The following is a 12139-nucleotide window of genomic DNA, read 5'->3' as shown; positions in this document are numbered from 1 at the left end:
ATATATTTTTTACGAATCTTACACCTTCATTCACCATGTACAATAGGGTCTCTGTGGTGGCATGCGCAATGTTCTTGGCTGAAGCCACATACATGGCAAGGTGTTAATGTGCTTGTGAATACCATTGTGCTCCTGGAACATGCTGTTTAGTGGCTCCATGATTCTGAACATATGACTCTATGTACCCAGTTGACAACGTGATTCACATTCTTTCAGTATTGAGACGTGTGTTGTTAAATGTGTGTGAGAACCATTTACCTTCCACTGTTATAACGTACACAATTTAGTTGTATATGCAATATCACAAAAAATTTAAGTATCTGTCCTGTAGTTCTAAGAAGTTTTCGAACTCTTCGTTGCTCATGTGTTGCTGGTGATTCTGTGCTTCTACCAGTGGGAAGGATCGCCCCAATTTACCGATATAGAACGTGATATCATCTCCAGATTCCTGTGAAGGTTTGGAATCTTCTTGAGTTGTTACTTCTGGCGTGCTGCCTTGCACTTTAACCTCCTTTGGTGTGGTTGTTGCTACGGGCGCTTTGGTATGCTCAGTGACCAATTTGGTAGCTGATGTAACATGTGTACCTGCAGACTTTTTATTAATCATCCCGTGCATGTGGAACTTGATTTTTCCAGTTTCTAACTTCTTTCCAAGTGAGTCACTCGTCTGCTTCTTGAAGTCAGACATAAGTGACTTAACAACTGGCATCGATGTCATAGTACTGCTGGTCTCGCTGGTTCCACTGCCATTGCTGACCACACTTGACGCTGCTTCAACTACACTCGGCGCCGAGGTCAAATTGTCCGAATCTTCCTGTGGCTGTTCCTCGCCCTTGCTCTTATTCTTAACATATATTGGGAACTGCGGTACGTCCATCCCCCAAGCAGCCGATAAACATTTTTTCAGTGTTTTAACCTGCTCTTCACACCGTTGTTGCTGGGAAGAGTACATTGAATCCTTGGTTTCGGTGTCCTATATATGTGTCGACATATAAAGAGTAACTTACATCAAGTTCCACCTTCGACCCACAGTAGCATATAAAGTGCGCATCAAAGCCATCCAACTCTAGTTTCTGCACGTCTAGACTGTCATAAACGGCATTACACTTTCCACATATGAACCTGTCGCACTCGTGCAGGCTCCGTCTGCGCTGTTGCAATATTTCTTCCATCTTGTTTAGCTTATAATGCACAACAACGATGAAATATTTGCTTAACCTCCAATGGCACTGTGTTGTGCTCTGGTGTTGTTGCTGCGGTAGAAGGTCTCTTGCACTGTAAGATATTGAGCTAAGGGATACACAGCCGTAACGATAGCTATTCACTAGGTCTACCTTATGCAATACTCACCTTTTCGGTTGACGGACGGGCTTTGCCATGATGTCATATTGTTGCCCGGTAGTGACCTTTGTCACTAATCCGTGGCGTTCCAGTCGAGATAGGTACTCATGTACTTTGCGTTCCGATATGCCTATTTCAGCTTCTATGTCGCGCTCATTAATAGCCTTTTCCACTGCCAATAACAAGTCTACGATAACTATTTCCTCATCACAACAAAATAGCCTAGTACAACTCTCTACTAAAGCGGCGAAGGTCTCCTTATCGTATGCCTTTCTAGTGGTATTGGCGGCAATAGCGCTCATTCCACCCTTTTGGACGCCGTCTAACGTCATGTTTAGCTATCTTTAACAAAAGTTGTTATCCACGCATTCACCTCATGTTGCACAGCCTTGAGGTGTTCTGATGGGCTGTCTGATTTGACTTCCAAAGGGAGTACTATGGATTTAGGTCTATCTGTTTGATTAGACGCAAGACCTAAGTTAATTTCTACTTTAGAAGTAATTAAAGATGTTGTCACAGTCTGTGAGATCACTGACGAGTCGCACTTAGCGATCTCCGTTTGATTATCCATTGACCGTTGTTAAATGCCTATGTATGTGTAGGTCCACAAGGGTATTGAAAAACGTTGCGATCCACCCGGCACGCACAGGCTACAACAACTTATTAGAAACTGTAGCCTGCGTTGACCGTACGTGCCGGAAAATAGACAACGGAGATTTGAGGGTGACGCGCAGCCCGACTAGACTCTCAGGTGAGCCTCCCCAGGGCGAGTCACTCCATATCGTCGGCACTTGTAAAAGAGAAACGACGAGCCCTATACATCTTTTTTCATCATTTTTCATTCTGAGTGAGGTAAGTTTCGTAGGGTATTGATTTGCTTGTTATATGGTCCCATTGGCCAGGGTGTCGTGAGGCCTCTGGTTATTAGTACTGGTTTTAACATATCTTCGCAGGCAAGATGCAGATTTTCGTTAAAACCTTAACGGGTAAAACCATTACATTGGAGGTTGAGCCCAGTGACACTATCGAAAATGTCAAGGCCAAGATCCAGGACAAGGAGGGTATTCCCCCAGACCAGCAGCGTTTGATCTTTGCTGGTAAGCAGTTGGAAGATGGTCGTACGTTGTCTGACTACAACATCCAGAAGGAGAGTACTCTCCATTTAGTTCTACGTTTGAGGGGTGGTATCATTGAGCCCTCTTTGGTCATTTTGGCTCAAAAGTACAACTGCGACAAGATGGTTTGCCGTCGCTGTTACGCACGTCTTCCTCCTCGTGCCACTAACTGCCGCAAGAAGGGTTGTGGTCGTTGCAGTCAGCTTCGTCCCAAGAAGAAGATTAAGGGTGGTAGCTGAGCGTTCGATGACCTTTTGCTCGTTGTGCATAATGACACAATCAACTTATCGGCGTCAATAATGTATTCGTTGCGTGTACAGCTATTTCTTTCATGTATAATTTTAATAAAATGTGATATTTTAGGTGATTGTGGCTTGCATGGCAATTATATGTACTGTCTAACAGTGCTTGATGAGCTGTGACCATTGTGTGTTAGGTTTAGATATATAGAGCTATTGTATCAGCTAATAGGTTGTGGACCATTCTGGGAACATTCTCAGGTGTACAAAAAATCAAGACAACGGAAAACCGAAATTCATAATTACTCATAGGGGCAACGATACTATGTAGTGTCTATTGCACAAAACGATGCACTTAGAAATTATTATCAAGTAATGAGGGACATTCAACAAATATGATATGCCATTATTAACAAACATTATCTATAAATAATCACAATTCACAGCCATATAATAAAGCAGTGTTGGAACAAACGGTATATCGTAATAACATAAACAAGATCGACTGTATTATTCATTGATGAAGCAAACTGAAATTAGAAACTTGATTTAATCAAATGGTACTATGTGAAAGGTTATATATTAATGCAGTAAACATTTTGATACACAGATCATGTAATGATACAATATTATATGCAAAAATACCAATCATATAATTATATATAACCTAAAAACCAGTCGGTACGAAGCAAAAATATTCCCATATATTGAAATATATACTATGGGTTATATTAAATTGCCATAAACTAACCGTGCTATTTGTTGCCAGCTGATCCAACAGAAGATCATTAATACACTAATGCTAGGTAATATAAATTAAATAATTTAATGGATCTATTTCCAAGATATACGATTACGTATAGCGCTTTATGAGGCATGCGCGGAAATCAATATATTCCACTTTACACATATGTATTCAAACAAGTAATCTGATTGCCCTTTAATATTTAATATGTCGCTTTAAATATTCTTTTAAAATATTTTTTGTGATTCGATGAAAAAGAGCTACATTGGTGTGTGGCCCCACCTAAATAAAATCATTTTAAATATGTTTCCAATGCCGTGAATACGGATGAACAGCGACCAGAGAAATTGGTCGTTTAAAGGGAGTATTTTAGATTACTTATTATATATACCGTGTAGCCATCAAGCCTGGAAAGATGTCACGATACTTCTGGGCGGCTATGTGCTGCGCGGGCATCGTAGCCCTAAACTTTGGGGTTATAGGTTGCTGTTTAGGTCCTTCAAAATTGTTTGCAATGCGAGAAATGAGAGTGTATTCAGGAAAACAGGTGGACGATAGTAAAAAAAAAACATTCGTTGACAGTCTTCTTAGTGGTTCTGTTTTCCTTGGATGCGCTTTAGGATCTGCTCTCATTAGCATTCTTTCCAAGTATGGACGTCACAAATGCATGATTATAATTAATTTATTGAGTGTTGTTGGCTGCTTTGGGGCCAGTGTTGGTGGCCATTGGTCACTATTCATGATTTCTAGACTGCTTTCCGGTATATCTGTGGGTATGTCTGGTGTTGCTGCCATGTATTTAAGTGAAATTTGTCCTAGAAGCAAACGCGGTATGTATGGAGCAATATACAGTGTTTTTGTAACATTTGGAGAAATGGCTATTGTCATGTTCCAATTATCACATGGTGATGCCCTAAATGATAGTGCAAAATGCAAATGCCACATGCCCTGTAAGAACCAACTTAAAGATCAAATTTTATGGCGTATATCTCAAATGGCAGGTGGTATATTCAGTTTGATAGGCCTCTATTTATTAGTTACCACTGTTAAAGAAGATAGTCCTTTTGTCCTTGCAAAAAATGGCCAACTTGAGGAAGCTAGACAAGTGCTTGAAATGTTACAAGGTAAACAACATGTAGAGCAGAGCTACAACGAACTCATGGAAGATTTGGCCAGCCAGAGTGCCAGTGGAGCAAAGAAGGCAAGCATCATGGATGCATTCAAGCACCCAGATTCTCGTTATGCATTATTTGTTGTTTTCGGTATCGCCATTCTACGTCAAATGTGTGGTATTTATGTCTTCACTTTAAGTGCATCGGAGTTGTTCGGCCAGATTGTCGGTGAAGGTTTTAAGGCTTCAGCTTGGGGTGTGCTCTGCCCAGTTGCCAATTTCCTTGTTTGCTGTGCTATGCCATTCTATGTAGAAAAGTTGGGTCGTCGTACTTTATTTATCATAGGGAGTGGTTCAGGTTTCATTATTATGGCCATTGCATTGATCATACAGGCTACTGATGGCAAAGGAGCTGAAGCTAAAAAGAACGGCGACAAATGTTGTTGTTGTAGTGCTGAGTCTGGTAGTTCCAGCGGGAAGTGTTGTACTGGTGGTGCCTGTAAAAATGGTGGCAAATCGTGTGCCTGTAGTAAGCCTGAACATCCCAACTGTGAACCTCCTTGTGAAAATGAGCATCATGGAGAATGCTCGTTTTCTAAAACTACCAACGGCGATGCAAAATGGCAAAAATACTTTATGATCGTTGCATGCATCCTTTTCGTAGGCTGCTTCGCCACTAGTTATGGTGGTGTTTCGTGGCTTTACTTCGGTGAAGCTTTACCTCCAGAGTACAAAGACTCAGCCTACTCTGTTGCCAGTGTGCTTAATTGGTTAACATGTGCCATTGTTGTTTCTACTGCAAAGCCGATGCAAAATGCCCTAAGTGAAAACGTTTACTGGTTCTACGTCATCTGTTCTGGAATCGGTTGTGTTTTTGCTATATTGTTTGTAAAGGAGACCGCTGGTGTACCACTTGGCCAAGCATACAAAGGCGCTACTTGTCCAGAGATCATTACTAAAATCGCATCACTTTTCACGAAGACAAAACCTGTAATACACGAAGCTGCCAAAACAGGAATGAAAAATATAAGAGCGTAACATGTTCTTATGATGTGGTATTTTCGGTACCACGCCAAATCGAAGTGTTTCATGATGGTAGCTGTGGATATAAGCAATACCATCGTATGAAGCCCGCTTTTAATGAAGTGTTAATTGTGTATCGTCGTCAGAGCTAGGAGCTTATTTTTGTTGGATTTAAGGGCTACTACTATGGACGAACGTATCACATGCTAACTGTACACAATGAAGGGCTTTGTTGCCTGTATTTTGAAGCTGTACGCTTATAAGTTGTTGTTCATGTCAATTTAAACATGGATAAAGTTACAGCACTACAGATAAATCATTCTGCGTGGTAAGGATTAGATCCCGGCTCCGGAATGAATTGTAAATCCAACCAATCACACTAATTTTACATTTTAAAAAATATTTTTGTACACGTAGTTCTCAGAGGAAAGAAACTCTAAGAACGCTTAAGTAACTGTTGCCATGTGTCATAGACGGGTTGACTTCGCTAGGCCATCATAACTAACATATACCACAGAGGCCACCCCTTGGCAGAACACATCGTGCTACACATTTGACTATTATCTCATTTGTCACGTCTTAAGCATCAAATAGATTCTAGTGAGACAACTGAATATCGAGATCAAACAATGAAAAGCATAAAAAACAACTAGTGCCCATGGAATGCCAGTCTATAAAATGAGTTCATTTAGACCCGGAGACAGAGATATAGGTCGTTCTTGGTTCTGGGAACCCATTCCTGATAATAGAAGCGCACACATAATAATAATCACGGAAGAAGAGCGATGATCCATTGTACGTCCACATGATTCTACAATAGTAATGTCTAGCGTAGCGATATGCACATGATAATAGACCAATATTTCTTCTGTAAACTGTCTCATCCATATGGCCTATATATTGGCTGACGGAGTATAGATAATGTCATTCTGAGCGCAGAATAATGGCAATGAATGGGGTGGGAAGGCGTACACATCATGATTGCCAAGGAGACATTGGTTGATCCTCCACAACGTAGAAGGTACCATCATAGGGTGGTACAACAAATAATCATATTTTTACGACAACATTTAGTTTTCGATAATAAACGTATCTTTGTACATTGCTTGTGCTAGCACATCGGAATATCCAAAGATGAGGTCGTACTTTGTTTATGCCCTAGCTTTGGGCGCCCTTGTGGCATTTAATTTCGGTCTAAATACAGTTAGTTTTGTAGCTTCCAGGGAATTTGCTGTTATGGACCTCGGATGGTGCACTGGTGAAGCTAAACTTTATGAATGTTCCCGTGCTTCCACTTACAGTGACATTATAGCTGCAGGTACCTTCATTGGCGGTGCTGTAGGTTCGCTTTTAATTGGTTACTTTGCTAAATTCGGCCGTCGTAAGGGTATGTTGATTATTCACATCATTAACGTTATTGGATCTTGTATGTCTACAGCTGCTTCCTGCTTCACCATGTTCCTTTTGGGCCGTTTGATTGCAGGTGTTTCTGTTGGTGCTTCCGGTGTTGTTGCCATATACCTGTCGGAGATTTGTACCAATGAATCTCGTGGTAAATTCGGTATCGTCTACCCCCTGTTCATTTGTATCGGACAATTCCTCATGGTTGCATGGCAGCTACTACACGGCCGTATTTTGGGTGCCGATGGCGCTGCTGTGACAATGGATGACCTTAAAACATTCGACAAGTTCGTCTGGAGGATGGCTCAGTTCTGGCCTGTTGTGTTCAGTATAATAGCTGTCGTTATTATGGTATTCATTGTCACGGATGACACCCCTTACGTGCTACTGAACGAGGGTAAGGAAGAAGAGGCTAGGAGCGTAATTTCCAAGCTTCACGGTGAGGAGAATGCTGATGCTATCACTGCTGAGTTGAAGGCCGATATCGAGGCCCAGAAGGCTAACTCTGACAAGTTGAGCTTATTAGAGGCTCTCAAGGTTGCTCAGTATCGTAAAGTTATCTTCATATGCTGTGGTTTAGGTATCGTGCAACAGTTTTCGGGTATTAACATTTTCGTTGCCAATGCCTCTACGCTTTTCATTAGTATTATGGGCCGTACCGTCATCGCCAATGTCATGGGTCTTATCGGTATCCTCTGTCTTATGATAACCATGATATCTCTTTCATTTTTCATTGAGAAATTCGGCCGCAAGACATTGTTACTTGCTGGTATTCTTGTTTCATCCGTTTTCATGGTCCCCGCTGTGATTATCAAGATAGCTGCTGGTAAAGAGGCTAAATGGGCTGAATACATCATGGTCACAGGTTGTATGGGATTCATGGTTGGTTTTGCTATAGGTCTCGGTGGTGTCATGTGGCTATACCTTGCTGAGGCTATGGGCGCTGAGTACAAGGACGCTGGTTTCGGTCTTGCTACATGCGCGAACTGGCTTTTCGCAGCTATCGTTGTGATGACTTCGGGTATGCTTATCAAATTTAACGAAAACTTCACATATGCGTTATACGCTGGATTCGGTGTGCTCGGCTTCGTTTACGTTACTTTTTTGATCAAGGAAACCAAGGACATCCCTCTTGGTCAGGCTTACGCATAAGCTATTAGTATCACTAAAGGCCTTCTACCTGCATAAATAGCGGTTATCGGCCACATAATCTACGTTGAACACATTTCAAAACTCAACGTTGATAAATATGTAATAATTTAAAACATTTAAAATATACTTGTTTAAGCTGCATTACTTTCAGCGTCACCGCGTCCTCTTGGTGAGCGATTTGGCTCCAAATATTTCTTTGTGATATGGTATGTGTAGTACAATCCACCAATTGTGATGGTCATTGATATAACAATGAAGGCAGTAATTTCGAAGGTTGACCTCGTTGGTTCTGTGCAAGTATGTATCCGCTAGAGCGTGACTTACTGGCGTCGTCTGTGAAATCCTCAATGAGAGCTCCCAGGTAGGTGAAGAATGCAATGGATGGTATGGCCCCAAAGGTGGCCATAGCATAGTCAAAAGTAGGTATGTTGGTACTACCAAAAATGTAGCTTACAAGGGTAGGTGGGAAGAATGGTGACATCCTAATCAGACCGGCTATGTGGAACCCTTCATTTTCGGTAGCCCTGATTAAGGCGCCATAGTATCTGTAGAACCTCAGGTACTTGTGGATTATTCTCTTCAGCAGGTACCTGGAGATAAAGAAACACAAAAGCATAGTAAAGAAGTATGCAACGAAGCTGATTGTAGTCCCAATTAAAATACCAGCTGCATGTAGTGAGTGATGTATAAAGTAGTGCTCACCCTTTTGTCCATGAACATGAGAGAAAATAAATCCAGCAGAAATAATCTATGGCATTATTTTTCAGGTAACGACTAACACAAACCATGAGCTCTGCGGATACACATAAAGTAACCATGACTATGAAGATGAGGACATAGCATACGTATAGCAGCAATTTGTGATCGGCACCCTACACCCATTATGACTAGTATCCAGTTAATACAAACCTTGCTGGCAACGTATCTTACGAAGTCTGTAACGTTTTTGCGATAGATAATGAACAGGGCGGTTGCAGTTATCCACAATAAAATGAGAAATCTTTCAAGAAATCGGCTAGATGTGGGTTCAGGGGTCTCTGGCAATAAGAGTGGTTCTCTCGCGCTTCTGGTTCCATCATCGTCCATAGTTTCTCTTCCATAATCATCAGCACTATTCATTGTAGTGGTATGGTCTGTATTACGTTGGTATCATTGTTGTACTAAGCTTACCTGTGCCGTTGGCACTGCTTGGCGGCCACCTACTATCTGTTGTCGAAACCATATTGGATTAAATTATAAAATTCTAATATACACAAACTGTAAAATGGTCGTGGATATCGCTCCTAAATGGCAAGGCACGCGATATGCACTGTCGAGTACACCAACAACGGCCGAGATGCACCCTCGGGTACACTAGCAACAACCAAGATGCACCGTCAATAGTATGGTGATTCCTTGCCTTTTCGTTGAGAATTTGCTTGATCGTTATGAAATGGTTACACATTCTTTATATTAATCTGACACAACGCAGTTCTTTTATGTTAATGGCAAGCTGGCTCTTCATAGCTTCGTGCAACTGCATTGTATCTATTCTAGGGCCTACATGTTACGACATCATCACATGTTAAACCATGCTTACTACATTAAATGCTGATGTGTAGCGTCCTTATTGATTGACATGGGTATTTTGGCACATTGTGACACGATTACCTGCGAATCAACTATTATATATTATTCCATTACTTAGTGTGTATTATTTATATACTAATTACATTATTCTTGTCAACCGATATGCTTTTTCTGTAGATGGAATAACTGTGGCGCATGTTAGTATCTACTGAGCCTTCACTTCTGTAACCTGGACTTAGTGTCATTGTATACTCTCTCAGGTTAACTAAGCAAATAAGCAGTTGCGCCAGTCCCATCTCCTAAGTGTTTGGCTGCTCTGCTCTCTTCCGTGATACAATGGGAAGCGTTGTATTTCACCTCCATTGCTATTTACAACGATGATAGATGGTATTTCTACTGCATTATAGTTACCTGCACTATGTTGATATCACTATTCAGCTAATGCTTACCATATTCAGTTCCTGGGTCTATAACATTGTACCTATTCCTCAGTACCGCAAGTATCCTATCGTTATAGTCTATATGTAGCCATGGCATTCGCCTTATATTGCGTTCGAATGCTTCTTGTGATTCATCGCAGCTGATGTAGACGATTTCAATTTTCTTAGCTAGACCCTGTCCATTGATACTGTTGTAGAACTGTTAGAAGCTGTTGTAATATAAAACATGCTATACCTGTATAATTAGTGGCATTGTTGCCAGGCATATTGGTGTGTCACCGTCACAGAACAAGAGTCCTACTGATTTTCCTGCGAGGTCTGCTAAAGGCACGACTTCACCTCGTTGGTTTTTTAGCATGTCATCTGTGAATAAGGGCATTGCCGTTATTCTATCTGACATGCCATCTGTATCCATTGTGAATAAATATTGAAGAGGTTACCTTTGTGCTCTCGACTCACGTGCAAAGCCGTGACGTGTCTGTGCACATGTGTTCAGTGCAGTCCTACTTCCAGTAATATTTGAATAACACGAATAATGCAAAGTATATAGCTGGAGTTTTCAGTCTTTCAAACCAGCTGGCGGCTTCCTCAGTTTCGTTGTCACCCTCCTGTGTCTTATGGATATATCACTCATTGGCATACCGATTTTTCCAGTAGTTTGGCTACTTTTTTACGTTGCGATACATCCATTGATTCTAGTATTTTTACTATTTTCCCAGTATCATCTGATGCGTGGCTGTCATCTTCTTTTTCCTCAGAAGTTTCATCTTCACTGCTTACATTAAGCTGTGGTCATATGAACCCATTTAATGAAACGGATATCCCTGTGATCCATAGTACCTAATGCTTACCTGTTGTTGTACTGATTTATTTAACTTGACGTGTGCGGTTGACTTCGGTCCCATTGAGCGTATGTAGTCTGTTGTGTTTTTGTTTCGTGGTAATATAACCTACTGGTCGCATCGACGACGTCTACCATTTTCTCCAGTATTACTCTATTGGTAGTAACCGATGAATGCCATAGGAAGTAAGACAGCCTCTCTATATCGACGAATAAACGTGCACATATGGCGTTGAGGAAAAGTGCGATAGCTGGAGCTGCTCCTCTGAGCAGTGCGATTTGCTGGAATGGCAGCAGCTTATTGACGTAGAATATATTCTTGAATATGGAATTGGCAGTGACGAAACGGCACTCCATTTCAAGTGCAAATGCTATTGAGCTATATAGCATCATGACCTATAACGTTATTAGGGCCATTTGTAACACTATCGGACGCCATTACACAATAATGTGGCTCCAACTTACATAGCGCGTAAATGCCATCTGGCTAGTACCATAAAGCGCAAAGCATATGATAGACGACAGTGCGTGGTACGCCAATCCGAGTGCAGCCGCAACAAGTGCTACGTTACTCTCGCCAATGACATCTATAGCTGATAAGATACAACATAACAACTCTACCCGTATCCAGATCACCAAATCGCCTGTACATCTTCCGTTTCTCGTCGTTTAATAGTATTTGGAATGCATTTTTAATATCTTCTGCATTTTCGGGTGCTCCTTCCTTCTAACTAATGTGATTTGTACATTCGTTAGACTACCTGGAATCGTGTTTTCATACGTGAATGGTGTGTTACGACATCATATTGCGTAGCGTTTGATGGCAGTCCCACTGTGGAGTACAATGTGTTTCCGGTGTTAGGAAGGCCATGCCAAAACAGGACAGATATGATAAGTATGACTATCGCAAATCCTGGTGAACAATGTATGTACAATGGAAGTTAACGTACGGCATCTGCGTGAGAATCTCCGTTTACTTGGATTCTTCTCCACCAGCAGTGTGTGAGTCGCCGTTACAGCGCACAGGTGATGGCAGAGAAGCTTGTTAATTCCCATTGTTTTATTATTGTTTCCGGGAGATAATATAGATCCACATTGGTGTGTTTTGTTCAGTTCTGTCGCTTATATTGTTACTAAGGCCCTACTGTCTCTTGTACCAACC

General features: G+C 41.4%; 7 protein-coding genes across 7 annotated transcripts; 3 read left to right on the top strand and 4 right to left on the bottom strand.

Moving 5' to 3' along the window:
* Nucleotides 1-277: 277 nt before the first annotated feature.
* BBOV_IV003200 (uncharacterized protein) lies at nt 278-2030 on the bottom strand. The gene is made up of 3 exons (XM_001609434.2): nt 1351-2030; nt 1008-1275; nt 278-973 (listed from the first exon to the last, which is right to left on the bottom strand). Exons 1-3 carry the CDS (start codon nt 1671-1673, stop codon nt 302-304), a joined length of 1263 nt encoding a protein of 420 aa, XP_001609484.1. The 5' UTR covers nt 1674-2030; the 3' UTR covers nt 278-301.
* A 95-nt stretch (nt 2031-2125) lies between these two features.
* On the top strand, nt 2126-2750 carry BBOV_IV003190 (Ribosomal_L40e superfamily protein). Its single transcript, XM_001609433.2, has 2 exons — nt 2126-2193; nt 2295-2750. The coding sequence occupies exon 2, from the start codon at nt 2300-2302 to the stop codon at nt 2693-2695; it is 396 nt and encodes a 131-aa protein (XP_001609483.1). The 5' UTR covers nt 2126-2193; nt 2295-2299; the 3' UTR covers nt 2696-2750.
* Nucleotides 2751-3762: 1012 nt separating this feature from the next.
* BBOV_IV003180 (Sugar transporter family protein) lies at nt 3763-5935 on the top strand. Its single transcript, XM_001609432.2, has one exon. The coding sequence runs from the start codon at nt 3856-3858 to the stop codon at nt 5587-5589; it is 1734 nt and encodes a 577-aa protein (XP_001609482.2). The 5' UTR covers nt 3763-3855; the 3' UTR covers nt 5590-5935.
* A 674-nt stretch (nt 5936-6609) lies between these two features.
* On the top strand, nt 6610-8184 carry BBOV_IV003170 (Sugar transporter family protein). The gene has a single exon (XM_001609431.2). It carries the CDS (start codon nt 6709-6711, stop codon nt 8125-8127), a length of 1419 nt encoding a protein of 472 aa, XP_001609481.1. The 5' UTR covers nt 6610-6708; the 3' UTR covers nt 8128-8184.
* A 42-nt stretch (nt 8185-8226) lies between these two features.
* BBOV_IV003160 (SNARE associated Golgi family protein) lies at nt 8227-9428 on the bottom strand. The gene is made up of 6 exons (XM_001609430.1): nt 9298-9428; nt 9037-9260; nt 8913-8999; nt 8830-8875; nt 8452-8793; nt 8227-8416 (listed from the first exon to the last, which is right to left on the bottom strand). The coding sequence occupies exons 1-6, from the start codon at nt 9347-9349 to the stop codon at nt 8259-8261; spliced, it is 909 nt and encodes a 302-aa protein (XP_001609480.1). The 5' UTR covers nt 9350-9428; the 3' UTR covers nt 8227-8258.
* Nucleotides 9429-9948: 520 nt separating this feature from the next.
* On the bottom strand, nt 9949-10616 carry BBOV_IV003150 (Thioredoxin-like family protein). Its single transcript, XM_001609429.2, has 4 exons — nt 10577-10616; nt 10372-10541; nt 10146-10335; nt 9949-10107 (listed from the first exon to the last, which is right to left on the bottom strand). Exons 2-4 carry the CDS (start codon nt 10534-10536, stop codon nt 9962-9964), a joined length of 501 nt encoding a protein of 166 aa, XP_001609479.2. The 5' UTR covers nt 10537-10541; nt 10577-10616; the 3' UTR covers nt 9949-9961.
* BBOV_IV003140 (putative integral membrane protein) lies at nt 10389-12112 on the bottom strand. Its single transcript, XM_001609428.2, has 9 exons — nt 11928-12112; nt 11739-11890; nt 11599-11704; nt 11443-11564; nt 11091-11373; nt 10988-11055; nt 10779-10922; nt 10577-10744; nt 10389-10541 (listed from the first exon to the last, which is right to left on the bottom strand). Exons 1-8 carry the CDS (start codon nt 12031-12033, stop codon nt 10640-10642), a joined length of 1086 nt encoding a protein of 361 aa, XP_001609478.1. The 5' UTR covers nt 12034-12112; the 3' UTR covers nt 10389-10541; nt 10577-10639.
* Between the last annotated feature and the right edge of the window lie 27 nt (nt 12113-12139).

This window comes from Babesia bovis, assembly GCF_000165395.2.
Source record: "Babesia bovis T2Bo chromosome 4 map unlocalized Chr4_2, whole genome shotgun sequence".
Lineage (NCBI taxonomy): Eukaryota > Apicomplexa > Aconoidasida > Piroplasmida > Babesiidae > Babesia > Babesia bovis.
Note: the sequence above shows the minus strand (reverse complement) of the source record. Positions and strands in the feature narration are given on the sequence as shown.

What these genes read in the sequence shown, in the direction of transcription:
- BBOV_IV003200 (XM_001609434.2), bottom strand. Translation starts at nt 1,673, where the DNA reads ATGACGTTAGACGGCGTCCAAAAGGGTGGAATGAGCGCTATTGCCGCC. An exon ending in CCCGTCCGTCAACCGAAAAG is followed by an intron (nt 1,276 to 1,350) that starts GTGAGTATTGCA and finishes AATATCTTACAG; the next exon opens with TGCAAGAGACCTTCTACCGC. An exon ending in GGTCGAAGGTGGAACTTGAT is followed by an intron (nt 974 to 1,007) that starts GTAAGTTACTCT and finishes ACACATATATAG; the next exon opens with GACACCGAAACCAAGGATTC.
- BBOV_IV003190 (XM_001609433.2), top strand. Translation starts at nt 2,300, where the DNA reads ATGCAGATTTTCGTTAAAACCTTAACGGGTAAAACCATTACATTGGAG.
- BBOV_IV003180 (XM_001609432.2), top strand. Translation starts at nt 3,856, where the DNA reads ATGTCACGATACTTCTGGGCGGCTATGTGCTGCGCGGGCATCGTAGCC.
- BBOV_IV003170 (XM_001609431.2), top strand. Translation starts at nt 6,709, where the DNA reads ATGAGGTCGTACTTTGTTTATGCCCTAGCTTTGGGCGCCCTTGTGGCA.
- BBOV_IV003160 (XM_001609430.1), bottom strand. Translation starts at nt 9,349, where the DNA reads ATGGTTTCGACAACAGATAGTAGGTGGCCGCCAAGCAGTGCCAACGGC. An exon ending in GTGTATCCGCAGAGCTCATG is followed by an intron (nt 8,876 to 8,912) that starts GTTTGTGTTAGT and finishes ATAATGCCATAG; the next exon opens with ATTATTTCTGCTGGATTTAT. An exon ending in TCATGTTCATGGACAAAAGG is followed by an intron (nt 8,794 to 8,829) that starts GTGAGCACTACT and finishes CACTACATGCAG; the next exon opens with CTGGTATTTTAATTGGGACT.
- BBOV_IV003150 (XM_001609429.2), bottom strand. Translation starts at nt 10,536, where the DNA reads ATGTCAGATAGAATAACGGCAATGCCCTTATTCACAGATGACATGCTA. An exon ending in CAATGCCACTAATTATACAG is followed by an intron (nt 10,336 to 10,371) that starts GTATAGCATGTT and finishes AGCTTCTAACAG; the next exon opens with TTCTACAACAGTATCAATGG. An exon ending in AGACCCAGGAACTGAATATG is followed by an intron (nt 10,108 to 10,145) that starts GTAAGCATTAGC and finishes AACATAGTGCAG; the next exon opens with GTAACTATAATGCAGTAGAA.
- BBOV_IV003140 (XM_001609428.2), bottom strand. Translation starts at nt 12,033, where the DNA reads ATGGGAATTAACAAGCTTCTCTGCCATCACCTGTGCGCTGTAACGGCG. An exon ending in AGACGTCGTCGATGCGACCA is followed by an intron (nt 11,056 to 11,090) that starts GTAGGTTATATT and finishes AAAACACAACAG; the next exon opens with ACTACATACGCTCAATGGGA. An exon ending in ATAAATCAGTACAACAACAG is followed by an intron (nt 10,923 to 10,987) that starts GTAAGCATTAGG and finishes ATATGACCACAG; the next exon opens with CTTAATGTAAGCAGTGAAGA.